The following is an 18,046-nucleotide window of genomic DNA, read 5'->3' as shown; positions in this document are numbered from 1 at the left end:
TATTTTGGGGGAAAAATGAGAGAGAGAGAGAGAGAGAGAGAGAGAGAGAGAGAGAGAGAACAGGAAAGAAAAATGCAAGCCAAAACAAGATCTAAGGCAGCAAAAAAGGCATATGCTTATCAGCATTTAACAATTTATTGTTCAGGTTCATTTACAAATATTCAAATTTAAATTTGCTTCAAATGTTATTATATATCTACTGAAATTAAAATTTGATTTGATATTTAAGCCAATTTCTTAAAATTTTATTTACCATATAATTCACAAAACAATGTGCAGTGTCCAATTAGTGTATTTTAAACAAATCGCGCTTCTCTCCAGCCTCTAGGTACAACAACAACCAAGCCATAAGCCCCAGTAAGTGGCTGGCTACGTAAATCATCTTCCCTGCACAAACCTAGGGCTAAATCCTACGAAAGTTTAAGCGCTGTCATCCAACGTCTATCCCTCACAGCCACATGGGATAGACATAACCATCTTAACTGACCTTACCTTGTATCATCGTCTACACATGCTATGCCTAGCTTACTACAGATCCATTCCCTAAAATACAAAACATGAGAACAGCAATTGACATACGTTTGTATGACTCAAACATATTAGAAAAACATAAGGACACATGTTCCAGTCAAATATGTTATCAGAGCTGCCTAGAGAAGAAGACATTATATTTCTGTACTCACTCACACACAAGCACATTAATATATTTGGTTTCCAGAAGTCAAAAATAAATTATATGTTGCTGCACATTAATACACAATACAAACTCCATAATTTGAAAAGTAAGAAAAAAATTCCAAGTTCATGTGTCTTGTCTTGAACACCCCCAAAAAAAAAATTTTGATAGAAGAATCAAATTTAGAAGACAACCCAAACATTAGAAATGACCTAAAATTTTACTTTAAAAATGAATTAACGTATCTAGCTGAAAATTTTGTAAAAAATAAAAACAAATAAAAAAATGATAAATTTTAAAGAACAAAATATCTAAGCAACTGAACAACAAGGTACCTTGTTTGTATCTGTTATCATATAAAACTGAGATTCAAATTTAGTATCATAAATGCGATTGTTAAGTAAGGGAATATGAGGTTGTATTTCAGCTGCTTCTTCCAATTTAAACTTGTATCTGCAGATCAAGACAGACAATAGAGCATTGGTATAATGCATGCAGTCAAATGAAGAAGAAAAAGCACAACAAAGTAACGCCAGACCCACGTTAATGTCAATGCAAGAATCTGTTTGCCTGATGGTAGTTTATCACGATTCATTGGAAGAGTAGTTAGCTTGGAATCAATAGGACGATAAGGGATCCTTATCTGAAAAAAAAAATCAAAGAGAAAGCACAAGAAAAAAAAAATACATTATTATAAATTACAAAATGAATTTACATGGTAAAGAAGAAAACATCAATTCTGGCATCTGAATAAGAAGACCTAGTGCACCTTGTCCAGAACAGCAGCAGGGGCAAGTGTCTCAGATGACAACAGAGCTTTGGCATCAATTCTAACGGGTGCTTCACTGCCATCAAGTATGACATCCTCTTTGTTGACAATAATCCCATGAAACCTGACCTAAAATAACACACCCACAGGAAAAGGCTCTATGATAAAAACATATTTCCTTCTGTTCTCTTTATGGGAACATGATACTGAGACTCTACATTCACCTTAATGAACACCTCAGCATTCATCAAAATATTTATAAAAAAACCTTCACAGAAAGCATTTTACATTTAACAAAACCACTCTATTTTAATGTGCATATATGCCACAAACAAAAACAAAATAGTAAAAGTAAAAAGAACATTTAATACCTTAGATAAACACAGAATGCTAGTGCACTAGTTTCTAAAATTAGGCGCTAGCCATCCACATTGCCATTCTAACGAGAATTATTACAGAGTCATTTAAATAAATTGTTAGCCTTGGTGGCTACATAATCCTCATTGTCATATTTTGATGAAAACAACAAATTAGTGGTTTAAAGTAAACTAATCTTTGCACATCAAGCTATGACAGGTACAAACTCAAATGCAAAGATCAAGTAAACTCTTAACAAGTTAGACATCATCAAAAAGAGGAATATTGTTAGCCTTAGTGGCTACATAATCATATTTAATGTATTTTGATGATATTAACATATTTGTAGTTCCAAGTTTAACCTATCTTTGTAGAAGTTAGTACAGGTACAAGTGACAAATACATGAAGGTACTGGATCAAATGCAAAGATCAGATCGAAAGGACATTCGAGTAGGAAAGATCAAAGTGGACACTCACTCGGAAGAACTCAAGCACATCCAACAAAGTCATAGTGTAATAGGGAGTGTTTGAGGCAGGAACTATTGTAACTCTTGTGGTATTATTTCACGCAAGATCATTGAGCAAAAGTTGAGCAAATGCATTTCATATTAGGTTATAAAGTATATAGGATATCACCAAACTCTTAGAACAAAACTTAATGAGTTTTCAAAGAACAAAATAAAGAGTTTTACATAAATATCCTATACTTACTACGTTTTCGTAAGGGACAAGTTTTAAATCATCCTAGCATCATAAATCTTTTATATACTTGATCCCAGTTGGGTTAAAACCATTTTTATGCACCCAAGTAAACAAAAAAATCAAGTTTGTTAAGAAAAAGGGCAAACCGTTGATGGTTTAGCTCAGGTGCATCGACAGTTTCAGACAGAGAGCTAAAATGCTTTTTTGCCTGAGGAAACCATCGATGGTTTGGGGAAAACTGTCGACAGTTTGCGTCGGGTTCTGAACCCCAACAGCCATAAAACAGCTAGTTCCCAAAGTATTAAATTGTTTTAGTAGCCCAATTTGCCTATAAATACAAGTCCAAAGACTTGTTTAAAGATTGATTTTAGAAATTAACATCTTTTGAATATCATTCACAAGCACTTTGCATTTAGTTCATCATCTCAAGTGCTCAAAATCTCTCTTGCTCTCTAATCTTGTATGATTCATTACTTGAGAGATTAGTGTAAGGTTTGTATTGTATTAGATATCAGGTCATTCAAGGAGCATTGTCTTTGTAATTCATCTTTTTGTTGCAAAGGGTTCTTGGTGAACTGAGTTACGAAGGGTTCTTGGTGAACCTTGTGAAGGCTCTTGGTGAGCATTAAGGGATTTGATCCCTTGGAAAGGCTCTTGGTGAGCGTTAAGGGATTGGTTCCCTTGGAAATGCTCTTGATGAGCGTAAAGGGATTTGTTCCCGTGTGAAGGCTCTTGGTGAGCGTTAAGAATTTGTTCCCTTGTTGTGTAAAGGCTTCTCCGCCGGTGAAGAAGGTTGATAGTAGATTGAGAAACCTTGAGTGTGTCTCAAGGTGAGGACATAGGCAAGAGGCTGAACCACATTAATATCGTTTGTCAAGCTTCTCTTCCCTATACTCTTATTTATATCTTGTGCATGGTTTATATTATTTATATTGTGATATAATTGCTAGCATCTTGCCAAGATTTGTAATTTTGTAGAGGAAAGCCAAAATACGCAAAAGAGTCCACTCATCCCCCCTCTAGACTCGACTCTAGGGCCAACATAAATAATAAGCAAATACCCAAATTCCAACACTGTAGCGGCACAAAGCAAGCATAGAGTGGGGTGTCAATTTATGTGGAAGCAGAGAGATGTGTAAGTAACATATAATACGGACAAGAATGTGTATAACCATAAAATACAGACCTACAAACAATATCTTCAAATGAATATGTGTGACACTTTTTTTCTTGAAAATAAATATGAGTACAACCTAAAGGCACACACTCACACCGTCACACGTCTCCCAAAGGGGTTAATTCTAACATATAAGCAACACAATTACTTAAAACAATCTTTTCACATAGAAATTCTCAAGAAATAGGTGAGCCTTAACCTGATGGTGAGTTCCAAGTTCTTTATGCTGTTATACCCAAATACGATGGCCATAGGTTCAAGTGACAAAAACAGCCTCTCATAACGTGGAGATAAGGCTGTGCACATCATACCTTCTTCAAACCCTCAATATGGTGTGGAGCCTTGTACTGGTCATTACATTTCCACATTTTTAACAATGCCTAAGAAGTCACAAAAAATTACATCGAAATTCTGTTTCTGTTAAATCCAAAATAATAAACTTTTAAACCTAAATCCAAGATTATTTTGAAGCTTCTAATGATGAGAAAGAGCTTCTATTATGGCATGAACGGGAATCATGACTAGATCAAGGTTCAGTCAAGGTTTTGCGAAACACAAAATTGATATTTCGAAATGGGAACATCACCTAGTACAGCAGGATCCTGTAACAAGCCTAGCACTACTATTCTTTCTAACTGGGTGCTGACTGCCTATCACCACCCTTTCTTTATCAGCAAAAGAAAATTCATTTAAAAGAGGATCAAGGGGATGCCAGCCAAGTACAACAACAAAAGGACATCACCCTCACTACAGGGTGTCAAAAAATTCAAGGATTACATGACTGTCATTCAGAAACAATCCACTATGCCAGTTAGAAACAATAGCAATTCATCAATCTTTGACAACATGAAGAGGCATACGTGCTCCTTTGAAAGCTCTCACATTACTTCCCCTCCATACGAACCAAAAGATGGCAAAGGGGAATGAGAGAAAGAGGTTTCCTCTCCTTGCTAGCGTGGATACCCTTTCCAAGCTCATAGTTCACCTTCCATTTTTCTGGTAGTAACTCACCACTGCCTGATTACAGAAATTGAAGCCAGCTTCCAAAAAATTATAGTCCAGGAGCAATGCAAGAGGATGATGCCCAACAAACTCAGAAGATTCCAGACATAAATAAGCACCTATTAACTAGAGACAGGCCCCTCTCTTGGAGGTTGTCAATGGTAAGAATACTTCCAAGATTTGCCTCCCGCGTGAAGAAAGCAACCTTTGTGGGGCCTGCAGTTCTCCATATGGACTTCCAGTGGAAATTGCTGCTGGTTTCTGACTAAAAAGTGAAAAAATTATAATCGGATCCCATTAAACTCCCATTTTTGTCCAAGGTCCACTTGGGCTGATTGGTAGTGCTCCGGGACTGAGTTTAGTTTTAGATAGGCTACTGATTCATGTATCTGTTTCTGGAAAGATCCTTGGCTGGGGAATGCAGATTTTTACACTTCTGTCACTTGTCTCTTTTGTTAGTGCTGAGAAAAATAGAGCCATATCATTCTTTGTTGGCGTTCTGATTAGTCCTTTGGCTTCCTAGAATCTCCATTTTAGGAGACAGCTTAACAAAAGGGAGATGGTGGAGTTGTCTTCTTTGTTATCTTTATTGAATGGATGTAACCATTCCTCGGGAAGGGATGTTCGTACTTCGTCCTTGGATCAATAGGGAGTGTATTCTTGCATTTTATTATTTTTTTTTCTTTACTTCTTGATTCGTTCTGATTCTTCATATCCCTTCTATTCGCTTATTTTGAAGGGCAATGCATTCCCCAAAACAAGGCTTTCACTTGGTTGGTTGTGCTTAATAAAATAAATACTAGTACCTTGCAGCAAATCAGAAGACCTTCGAAGGCTCCCTCTCCCGATGTATGTGTGCTCTGTTTCAAGAACTCCAACCCATCTCCTTTTGCACTGATTTTGCTTGGAAGATTTGGAATAAGTTTTTTGGTATTGTGGGAGAGAATGGGGTATGTCCTGCATTGGTTGAAAACTAATTAGCCATTTCTATCGCAGGTTTTGATAGAAGGAAGTATAGGGCAGCCTTATGGAGGAGTGGTATGGAGGATACGGATGGAGCGTAATGCAGGGATATTCTCTAGGAAGAAATTAAATTGGTTGCTGGTCTAGGATAAAATTCAGCATTCGGCATCATTGTGGTGAGTTAGTTTCGGATTTTTCAGACAAAATAGTTTCAGGAGATTCAAAGAGATTGGAAGAATGTGCTCAAAGATTTCTGGTTTGTTCCAAATCTTTTTCATTAGACGTCTCATTCTCCCTCTTGTAAATTCTTCTCCTACTAATGAAAAAATTCTCTTTTTCTATCAAAAATATATGAAGGTTACTGTAAAATTCTGAAAGAGAGTCAATTTTCCAATCAAAGACATTCCTAACCAGCAGAATTTTCCAGGTAGTCCCAAGTTCTGTGAGCCCAAGTTGCTTGCTAATAAGGGATCCTTTTTCGCAGGCCAGCCCGAAGATGGAAGGGTTATTTTGTGCTAAATGGAGACTTGCCACACTAAGTATCGTACAAAAAAAAAAACATCCTCCACATTCCCCACTCGAAAATAAATGAAAAAGGAAAAAACATCACATCCTCTCCTGATGAATTTCCAAACACCAACACCATAAGTTCTGCTCACCTCTTTAGATACCCAGCCATTATGCCGAAGACCATGTTTAGAGGTGATAACTTCCCTCCAGAAATTATTGTTCTCCTTCATGAATCTCCAATTACATTTCCGAAATTCTGAATCTCCAAACTCTGAAATGATTCTGCCAACCAATGCCATTGAAGGACTAAAGTAAGCAGGCATTAAGTGATTTGGTCATGGGAGGTAGCGCCTTAACCAAGCTAGTTCAACTGACCTGCGCATGAAACCACTAATACTAACACCAAGACCAGGGAGAGGTTCTAGGGCTGAAAAAAGACAAACCCCCCCCCCCCCCCCGGTCCCCTCTCCTCTGGAACACACAGAAAAAAAAAAAAAAAAAAAGATGATTCCTAGATCCATCGTTAAGACTGAAAAATACAGAATAGTGCCAAGTTTATTACACTTCTACAGAAATCTCATACCAACACAATGCCAGAGAACCAATAAGCGCACATTCCTCCCTCCCCCATAATATCTTAATGACTGCAGAAATCAGCCAACAAAAGTTATACTGATTCGCAGAAAAGGATGGGATATACAACTTTTTTTTTTACCAAAAAGCTATTTCTCTCTCCCACATTTAGCCTACTCCCTGCATGCGTTCCCAATTGATTTGGGAATCATAAGAGATTAATCCTAACATTAAATAGAATCCCAATTGATTTGGGAATCATAAGAGATTAATTAGAAATCCCAATTGATTGGGAATCCTAACAGTTGACGGGCCGCCTGCAAGCCGACCAGCAATTTGCAAAGATAGGGTACCCTTTTCACGAAGTATATACTTGGGACATATTGATGATCAACAACTTGCAAAGACAGGGCTTCATTGAATTGAACCATGGTTTGTTTTATTTTTGTGGTCGCACCATAGTTTCTTTTATGAAGAAGAGAAATATGTCAATGATTTCTTCATAATAATTTGACTAGAAAGCTTTAGAAGATAAACAATGGCATGTAGAGAATTTAGTTGGGTTTCTATATGAGTCCATTAGAGAGGAATTTCCCCCTTGGCAAGTTCTATTTGGTAGAAAAGCAAATAGAAGGAAACCAACAGATGTCCTCTTTGCTATATTTTGTATGTTTTTTCCTGCAAATAGGACACCAACACATGTCCTCTTTGCTAAGTTCCATATGCTTTAGAAAGAAACGAATTGGACAGCTTTGGATGCTGCAGAACTCTCTCTCCCAGCTCTGAAGGTGAGGAGTCAAAACTCTTCATTTTGGGAAAAAGGATCTTTACTTCTAATGCAATATATATTGTAAATTTTGTTTATATTTTGCACTTATATCTGGTACAGGTCATCTTGTTTTTTGGTAGCTCTACCTTTTGTACTTCAAAATGCTTGTCTCAGAATCTTACCTTTAATAATTTGCACAATCTTTTCTGATTAAAAAAAATTAAAAACAAAAAAGCAACATACAAATCTAATAAATGGTGACTTCAGTTTTCTAACAGATAAAATGTTACCTGAAAATCTACAGTAGTGGTTTCATGACTTCCTATGCCACTTGACCAAAACTGAGCTATGGCTAATTCCACTGTGTGACCACCCACCACAGGAAAGGTGAAGCTTTCGGCAGTAGGAGATGAAAATGTCACAACACTCTCCCACTTAACAGGTCTTTGCAATGGACATATCTGCACATTGTATGCATGTTAAAGCTGCTCTAAAAAGTGTTTAATAAATTTTAAAGTACATGATATACCTGAACAGCATCAACAAAATATTTTCGGGCAGTATCAAACCCTGATGTCTGCATGGTTGCTTCAACCCAGCTAGCACCAAGTGGTACCTCAATATACCTCCGTTCTATGTGCCCTACTCAAACAAAAGATCCAGCAAATAGAAGAAAAATCATTTTCTTATCACACAGCAGTGACAGCTCATCCAAAGTCTCCACTTGGAACATCTTAAAAAATAAGTACTTATTATGAAAAATATTTAAATTAAGTATTTTTGTCAATTATATTGTTTTGTTTACAACTAAATAAGTACTTATTTCAAAAAGTACTTTTCCAAACTACTTTTTATTAGGAAAAAAAATTATTTCTGAAAAATTATTTTTCCGAAAAAAGAAATTATCTGAAAAAGTATTGATAGTAAGTAATCTCAGACTACTTTAGGGATCATTTAGAACCACTAATAGAAAACTAATTTCCAGAAAAATTACTTATACAAAAAATACTTGCCCAAAAGTAGTCTGAGATTACTTATTATAAGTACTTTTCAAACAAGTACTTTTTTCAGAAAATTGTTTTTTTTAGAAAATATTTATTTTCCTAAAAATAAAAGTAGTTTGGAAAAGTACTTTTTAGTATAAGTACGAATTTAAGTGTTAACCAAACACTACTTATTAACACAAGTACTTATAAAAGTCTTTTCTGAAAAAGCACTCACTTTTTAAGACGTTCCAAACAGGGGCTTAGATAAGTACCTTTTCAGATAAGTACTTCTCCAGAAAGTACTTTAAGTGGTTCCAAAATTGATCCCTAAAGTCCACTATATGAATGGCAAAGTGATTTATGGGCAGTAACAGAGCTCAAATGCATTTCAAATCCAAAGCTGAATTAAAGAGTGTAAAACTATTAATCATGAGCCAAAAGAAAAATCTGCATCTATTACCCTCACAGTGTAAGACATCATTGAGCATAACTATATTTGCTTCAGTGGTTAGGTATTCTAAAGGAAAAAAAGTTACTACCTGGAAGTCTGACTTTCTGAATGGGCCTTAAATATTAAAACCTACCAGTACAATAGAGGAAACCATAAAAGTTTAACAAACAGAATACGACAGCTTGCCACCCAAAAATATATAACCAAAAAATCAAGCATCGAGATGTCATTTGCTTTAAAGGGCATCTAGCTTGGATTATCGTAAATGATCCCTAGGAATAGGATTACCATCTCACAGGCTCTCTCTCTCTCTCTTTTTTTGAAGGATTCCTAGGAATATAAGATTATTAAGTCTGAGATAACATGGGTATTGTAATGCTATTTGAATACGATTAACATAATACACTTATACTATAATGACAATAATATTACAAACATTTTGATAATGCGAGTGGGATGGTGGCAAGTTGAAAGATGAAGGGTCAAAGAGAAGTAGCGATTTTGAAGAGCTCGGTAAATTATGATGGGTACGGTTTGAAAAGGGGTTTCCTTAGTTCATACTTCGGTGTGTTTTTTTCTTTTTAAATTGGTAGACTTCTTTTCCTTGCTCATTGTACCTTCTCTTCTTTCTATCTAATATATTTTCCTTTTTTAACCAAAAAAAAAAAAAATTCTGGCAATGCATATACATTTAAATTATAATAATTTTTAATAGTATTTTTAAAAACAATAATAATGAAGAAAATAAATAACAATAATAATATCCACAAAAAAAATAATTATTTCATTGTAATAATTAAAAGAAGAAAAAAAATAACAAGAAATTTATAAAATAATTATTATGAGTAATAATGAGAATTGAGAATATAGAAAACCAAAAAAATTATGATAATAATATTATTAGGACAATAGCCATGATAATGAAAACAAAACAAATAGTAACAATAATTATTCAAAAATGATTAATATTAAATAATAATAATCAGAATATTGAACAGTAATAATTGTTATTATTCCTATTATTGCAAATAATAATAATTAGAGTAGTGAAAAGATTAACAATTATCATTATTATTATACAATTTATGATTATTTTAAGTAAATAATAATTTAAATAACATATTTTACAATAATAATCATAGTAATGAAAATAATATTAATAATAGAAATGAATGGTAGGGATATTGTCCCATCAAGTGAGATTCTGGGATTCCAAAATTACCTACAAGAAAGGAGGCTATTGAATATCCTTGTTTTAGGGGATCCCTGGGGATTCAAAGATGTCTACCACAAAGGATTCTCATGACTACTCAATCGTGGGCATCCCACATTCCAGGCACCAAGTTCCCACTTCCCAAGAATCCGCAGGATAACCTGAGTAGCGCCCCAGCCAGTGTTCGAGAAGGGGAAAAAAAAGAAGAAAAGTAAAATACCCTTTTTTTTCTAGCACTAGAGAAAAACAACTTAATGCCCTATAAATAGATATGTAAGATAGATGAGGGATAATGGAAAATTTACTTGAATGTATTCTGGCACAATAATTTTAGGGAAAAAAAAAAACACTACGTCTCAAAATACTCCCTTTCAAAGTGCTGTTAAAACCACGTTTCTCCAGTCACGCTTTTGCATTTTCATCAACACGTTTTCAAAGCCTTTGAAAATCTATAGTTCAAAAATTTTTCCACTCAATTAAATTACAAAAATCAATTTAAAAAGGGAAAAAAAAAAAACTCCTTTCTGGGGTGTTGCTAAAACCACCTTCCCTTTCATGCATTTATATTTCCACCAAGTCATTTTCAAAGTCATCATTAAAAAGCTGTAGTTAGTCGCTGTCTAACACTTTAAAGGATCAATTATAAGAAAAATATAAATTAAAAAATTGACATTACAACAACAACAAAACCAAGCCTTAAGTCCCACTAGGTGGGATTAGCAATATGAGTCCTTTTCCGCCAATTTATGCGATCATGGATTATTTCTTTTGACAGATTTAGGGATATTAAATCCTTACTATCTTTTTCCAAATTATTTTAGGTCTACCCCTACCCCTTCTACTGTCCCGCACAGTAACTAACTCACTCTTCCTCACTAGCGCACTATGTGGCCTACGTTGCAAGTATCCATACCATCTAAGTCCTCCCTCCTTTATCTAATCTTCTATAGGAGCTACACCCAACTTACAACGAATATGGTCATCCCTTAATTTATCTTTTAGTGTTATACCACTCATCCATCTAAGCATTCTCATTTTCGCAATTTTTACTGTTTGGATATTTTGTTTCCTTCTCGCCCAACATTCTAATTCATATAACATAGTTGGTCTTATAGATGTCCTATAAAACTTCACTTCTAATTTTAAGGGTATTCCACGATCACAAAGCACACTTGAAGCACTTCTCCATTTTACCCAACTTGGTTTAACTCTATGTATTACATCATCTTCAATTTCTCCTTCATCTTGCATAATAGATCCAAGGTATCGAAATCTACAAGTGCTATTTATTTCTTCATCATCAAGTTTAACTTTGTCTCCAATATTCCTCTTATCATTACCAAAATTACATTTCAGGTATTCTGTCTTATTTCTACTTATCCTAAAGCCTCTAGATTCCAAAACTTCTCTTCATAATTCTAACTCAGCCTCTACTCCATCCCTAGTTTCGTCAATTAATACAATATCATCTGCAAACAACATACACCATGGAACCTCCTTTTGAATACTCTTAGTTAGTTGGTCCATCATTAAAGAAAAAAGACAAGGGCACAAAGCAGATCCTTGATGTACACCTATGGTGATTGGAAATCCTCTAGTTTTTCCATCTATAGTCCTTACACTAGTCATTACTCCATCGTACATATCCTTAATGACATTCAAAAAAAATTTATTGTCACAAAAGACAGTCAAAAATAAAAATAAAAATAAAAAAAACATAGCTCCATTTTTATAAACAAAGAAATGTATTGAGACGAGAAAGAAAGTAGTTACAAGGGGCACAATGCATCCTCCAAGCTAACAAGGAAATTAAGACAAAACAAAAAGGATAACTTACGAAGATCACAAGATTAATAAAGCAAAGCTCTCCAATCTCTTTAAAAATAAGTAATAAAAACCACACTACATAAAAACACAAAGAAAGAACATTTGTGAAGCAACAAGAAGACAAGAATGAAAATTCTACTCCAGTCCAAACCAGAGCTTCAAGAGTAACAAAGCTTCAACCAAACACAAATGCAACACCAACTGCAGATGGCTCCCATGCTATCCAAGTGTTTGGGGAGCATGATGCACACAGCCCCACCTCCACATTTAGAAGGCATGATCTACATCCCAAAGATTAAACATGTACAGAATTCAAATTATGGAAGGGTCATTGGTCAAGACTTCAGTAGAAATTAAGAAATAAGGAAAACTACAATATAGTCCAAAACTCCAAGTACGTCATTCTAAAAAGTTCACAGAATCAACATAGGAAAACAAAAAATATAGAGGCTAGAAGGCATATGCAATGTAAGTGAACCAATGCATGGACACCTTTTGATATGTTAACTAACATGGCTAAGGTTAAAACAATTTATTCTCTGAACCAGACGATAATCACCTGGCGAAAAATGCATCCCCAAAAATGAAACTAGCGGAGGTTTATTGCTAACAGCCATAGGCTTTGTTATGGTAATCGGAATTCTGAAAAGGGGACCACGCCATGGTGCTTTGCAGTCTATCCCATAGAGATCATAATAGTGTAGACCATCACTGAGATTGGTAGGATCCACGACAATACTGGAAAAGAAGAGGTAAATAAACATGTCCATTGTCACGAAACAAACAAATTTCAACAGCAGAAACTAACATCATATGTTCATTGGCAATAGCTATAAAATATAAATATAATGCAGATTGGCAATTATGAATGTAGCTATGTTGATTAAACCAAAAAATATTCTGAACACAGCAACGTGCAATTTTCATGTATTCATATGTGTGAACTAATTATTTAAATACGAAGTCAGACTGATCCTTATACTTTTGTCAGTCATCTACAAACTGATATTTCAAGCTACCGGTTACTGTCTGTTTGTACTTTGCATCTAAATTCAAGAAACAAGATCCTCAGCTCAAAACCAACCCACACTGCATGCACCACTGTTAAAATAATTCCAAGATAAATCAAAGTCCACCTGCTCTGAGGAGAAAATAAATGAAAGCAGCATACAAAAGTTTGCAAATGGACCATATCCAGAAAAGTAAAACTTTTTTTGTTCTTATATACATTAAAACCCACCTGATTTAAGCACAAATCAAATGAACACTGTACACTGAAGTTGCAAGAGGACTGTACCAGAGAAGTAAAATTTTCTTGATTCAGTTAAAAGAAAAAACTATAGTATACCTCAATATACAACCTAACATACTTTAAGCAAGATTTATGTGATGCTTAAATGCATGATGCTTTGCAATGACCATTTCAAACTATTTATATTCACCAAAATTGGTGTCACAATTCACAAAGAATGAACATAAGACAATATAGCACCAATTTCCTCAGTTAACACAAAGATGCATGCACACACGAATACATACTTCCAAGTATATCCCTTCATAATTTTCAAGATACTCTTGTAAGAGCACATACATATAGGAATGCTTTGCCACATCAATGTTAAGTTGTTCATTAATTTCATCTCAACAACCTTAATAACGCAACATGAAGATCCATTCCCGGTATTGCTAACTTCTTCAAAAAAAAGTTTCAAAAAATAATGAAAGAAAGGAAAACTGAATAAACCAAACAAGTATAAATTAATAAAAATACATGGAGAATTAGGAGGTAAAAGAACAGCGATGTGATGCTCACTTGAAGCTACGCCCATTATGGGTGAGAAGGAGATACTGAGGAGCCTTCACGACAGTCTTTTCAATACAATGTAGCTCAATGCACTCCTCAAAGGGAACCAATTGGTCCAATTTACTCGCATCTTCATGAAACTTTGGTTCAACTTGCACAGTCCACTGATGAACATGGTGTGTTAGCCATCAAGAAATGTACAAAGACAACGAAGAAAATGAATATTTATGGAATAAACCTTGCAACAAATTTATACACCTAATGGCTAAACTAAAGTGATATTCCTTCATGAAAACTCCTTACATATACAACAAAAAGAAAGACTTTCTGAAGTATGGATATATCAGAACTACGAACGCATATAAGCAGCTGCTGGTGATAAGAAACAAGAATGGTGACAAACAACATTTTACAAATTACATCATGTCAAAACTCCCCAACAAAAAAATTTAAAATAATCAGAGCTTATTGAATTTTATATATTTTTTACAAAACCCACTAAGATAACTCAACACCCAGTGCACAAAGTTCCCACACAGTATCGGGGTCTAAGAGGGCACAATGTACGCAGCTTTATCACCACAATTCAAGAGACTATTCCTCTGACTTCAAACCCATGACCTTCTGGTTTGAATGTACACCGATACCAATGGGTCAAGGCTTGCCCTCACAAAACTTATTAAGATATGTCAAAGATTTTTAGAAAGTGTTGTCAGTCTAAAGCATCGTAATTTTCCCAATAAGAGAGTTGTCAAGATAATCATCACACCAGATGAGAACTGGAACGCAGCAAAAAGTAAAATAATGAAAAAGCAACCTGAAAAATAAAATTATGCAGGAACTCATTTAAAATGTTTATACATATGCCTACAATGTCCATAAAGTTTGCTCAAGTCCTCACCTCAGTTGACTGTTTGGAAGCACTAGCCTCCCTCAGATAGATACCTCGGAATGTAGGACCTGCCATAAAACTACATTATTTTAAAAACCAATTGGGTTCTAAGAGTTTTGACAAGAGTGCAATATACCCTGCTCATTAGAAAGTAATAAACCATTTGAAGCAACCTTTATGGACAAACAGAACACAAATAAACAGTTACCGGCTTATTTGTAGGCAAACATGCTGTGAGCATCAACCACCACCCTCCACCGGCACAGAGAGCACTCAACACTCCTAAATTAACAGCCTCTACATCTAATATTTAATCAGGGAACCAAGACTCTATGCCAATATGTTGTAATTTGTCTATTTATTACTAGGTAATGAATTGAGGAACAGCTAGTTACTCTAAAAGTTCAACCTCGTCGCCGATAGAAGATATACACACACATACTCCCCCTTGCACATGACCCATCTTTGTTCACCAAATACAGGGATGCTTTTAACAGTTTTGGGTGTGTGGTGGTTCAAACTTCAAACACACGACCTCCTGCTCTGATACCTAGTTGAACGACTGGTTACTCAAAAAGTTTCAAGCTCATAGAGAGCAGTTTAATTTCTTCTGCATTTATTCCCAAAATAAGACCAATGCTTTGGTCAGTGATTAGAATAGACCAATCAGGTAAGTGTGATATTAGACTATATGAAGATTGACTCACTCATAATAAAACAACATTTCACTTACATCCATTTTTCTCCACACTTTGAGTGTTCTAACGGTCTGTCCCTAGTTAAATAAACAAAACAAGAATACCTGCATTTACATTCCAGTTCACTTCTATTGAGATATAAAATTGAATCCTCAAGTTCAGTTTGTAAAACTTTAAGATAGAAGCTATTGTCTATAGTGATTGTTTTGTGAAAGGGGGGAGGCCTTATTTCCTACCCTTGACTTTGGATGCAAAAAAGATAATTGCCTAACATTGGAAAGATGGCATGCAGCTTTTCTATAGAAAAGATAATCTTTGTGCTGGCTCAGTTATCAGTGCTAAAAAGTTGCCTAGGTATGCATTTACTTGCCCTTCTCCCAAAGATATTAGTCTCTATTGTTGGTCATCGACAGTGTTTTAAAAGCCGAGGCGTTTTACCCTCCCTGAGGCAAGGTGTAAGCCTCAAGGCGTTGAGGCGTAAGCATTTTGGGACGGCATTTTTTTAAATAATTAATAAATAAAATCAATTTATATATAGTAAAATAATGAGAAAAATTTTAGAATAATGAAGAAAAAAATAAAAACATAATTTTTAAATATCATATAAGTCAATTTTAGATAGCAAACACAAATAATACATATTAAAAAATAAAAATGAGCCACATTATCAAAAGAATAGAAAAAGGCCAAATTATTAGAAAAAGCCAAATTAAAGTCATTCACTAATTCCTAAGAATATAAAACTAAATGAATAGAGAAAGATTAAATTGGAAAGGTCCACGACTCGTTGGAGAGAGACGAGAAGCTTGGAGGAATGGTCAGAGAGGGAGAAAGCGCTGGAAGAAAGCTACGGAAGCTTCGTCGACTCGTCGGTGAAGACAAGAGGCTTCGTCGAGAGATTTGAAGGTTCGTCCAGAGGAATCGTCGAGAGAGGAGAAAACTGGAGGCTTCATCGAGAGGATTTATCGAGAAAGGAGAAGACTAGAGGCTTCGAAAAGAGAACAGAGGCTTCGTCGAGAGAGCGGAGGAGAAGAAGCTTCACACGAGAGAGAGGGAGGATAGGGTTTCAGGTGCGTTCTGGGTTCTGGCTTTTAAAATATATGTTTTAAACCATGAATCCCAAAAGGTGTACGCCTTGCATCTGAGGAGTAAAAAGGCGAGCTTTTTTGACTGAGGTGTACGCCTTCTCACCTAAGGCGTACGCCTTTTTGGACTTACGCTTTTTCACTTACTCCTTGGCGCGTTTTAGGCCAAAATTGCCTCAAGGCGCGCCTCAAATCACTGGTCATTGGTATTTAGTATTTTACCTATTTCAATAACTAAGATTTAGTGAGGGTAGTATGGTCATTGTGATGTACTTGACATAAATTATAAAACATAAGCAGAAGGGGAGACTTATGGCAGTGATTGGTATGGCCACTGCCAAACCAAGCCCTAAAGCTCATAAACCTATGCATGTTTGCCAGTGAAGGAAGGTCATCCATTCCATATTTCCACCACAACTGAAACAGCTCCAGCAATAGCCAGAAAGCATTGCATTCCCCAGAAAACCCACAACGACACAACCACTTCAGGACCATACAATCCCTAGAAATTTTGAAAAACCAACATCATCATTGCCCACAAGCATCAAGCATCTTGAAATCCTACTCAAACCCCAATGTCATCGGCCAAATAATTCACATCATGCAAACGGCCACATGGCACTACTTGTAGCACACAAACTTAACTAGTCCACTATAAGTAATACGTGGATTCACCACATCAACAAGTTCAAAAGCATCCAATACAAATTAAAAGGAAGCGGTCATCATGAAAATAAACAAGAGTCAAGCAAAAAAATTCATATAATCACACATCTATAGGCAAAATTTAGCTAGGAGGGAAGCAAGCTAAACACGTTTACAATAGCTAGTGAGTTTAAAATGATTGATGAATATTAACAGATCCTTAAAGGGTTTTTTATGAAATTCCTACTCTAGCACAAGTAAACATCAATATGATTGAAGAATCATACTCCCCATTTTCCCTAAGGCATTAGTGTACACATTGAATAAGCCTATACTAATATTTACATGATGGTTACCCACCCGATGTGCACAAGGCAATTAGTCACATGCAACCCTAGTGCCCTAAGCAAACTTGGCTTGTGAACGTCCTCGTAAACTTTGATGTTGAGTAGTCTTCAACTTTCTCCACGAATGGTTACACGTCTTCCAGACCCTTCCACTTCACTAAAAACTCTATATCTACAAGGATCTCTTCAACATATTGTATGCCATGCTGCAAAGTCTTCAGTGATGCTCTGGTCATAGTGTTCTTCCTCTGTGTCAACAATGAATAGCGTGAGAGTAGGTGCACCTTCATCCAAGCCAAAGGATCAACCTTGAAAGAGGCCTTCCTGACTTTGGCCAAGATTGGGGTCGATGCTTCGTATTTGCAAAGTAGACTCCTATCTTGACCACATAGTGACTTGATTAGTTCTGCATAGAACTTAACAGAGACTAAGTCAACAGCATTGAAATGAAACAATCTCATTCGATCAAAAACTTCTTAATCCACTTCAAAACCTTCTCCAAGTAAAAGGGGGGGGGGGGGGGGGGAAGAATAGTGGATGTGATTCTGATTACAAATGAAGTCATTGAGGATATTAGGAGAAGGAAGAAGAGTGGGCTT

At 35.6% G+C, this 18,046-nt stretch overlaps 1 protein-coding gene across 2 annotated transcripts in view; it reads right to left on the bottom strand.

Annotated features, from left to right (window-relative positions):
* Positions 1 to 18,046, bottom strand: part of LOC131146006 (tripeptidyl-peptidase 2) — an 84,923-nt gene that overhangs the window by 38,262 nt on the left and 28,615 nt on the right. For both annotated transcript variants that reach the window (XM_058095250.1, XM_058095253.1), the window contains exons 15-22: positions 14,682 to 14,740; positions 13,790 to 13,944; positions 12,536 to 12,714; positions 8,029 to 8,141; positions 7,790 to 7,960; positions 1,446 to 1,574; positions 1,219 to 1,319; positions 1,012 to 1,129 (exon numbers count right to left, since the gene is read on the bottom strand). In XM_058095250.1, coding sequence (XP_057951233.1) covers positions 1,012 to 1,129; positions 1,219 to 1,319; positions 1,446 to 1,574; positions 7,790 to 7,960; positions 8,029 to 8,141; positions 12,536 to 12,714; positions 13,790 to 13,944; positions 14,682 to 14,740 — 1,025 coding nt within the window. The remainder of the gene's footprint in view (positions 1 to 1,011; positions 1,130 to 1,218; positions 1,320 to 1,445; positions 1,575 to 7,789; positions 7,961 to 8,028; positions 8,142 to 12,535; positions 12,715 to 13,789; positions 13,945 to 14,681; positions 14,741 to 18,046) is intronic.

Source organism: Malania oleifera, chromosome 13, assembly GCF_029873635.1.
Source record: "Malania oleifera isolate guangnan ecotype guangnan chromosome 13, ASM2987363v1, whole genome shotgun sequence".
Taxonomy (NCBI): Eukaryota; Viridiplantae; Streptophyta; class Magnoliopsida; order Santalales; family Ximeniaceae; genus Malania; species Malania oleifera.
This window is presented reverse-complemented; position numbering and strand designations above follow the sequence as displayed.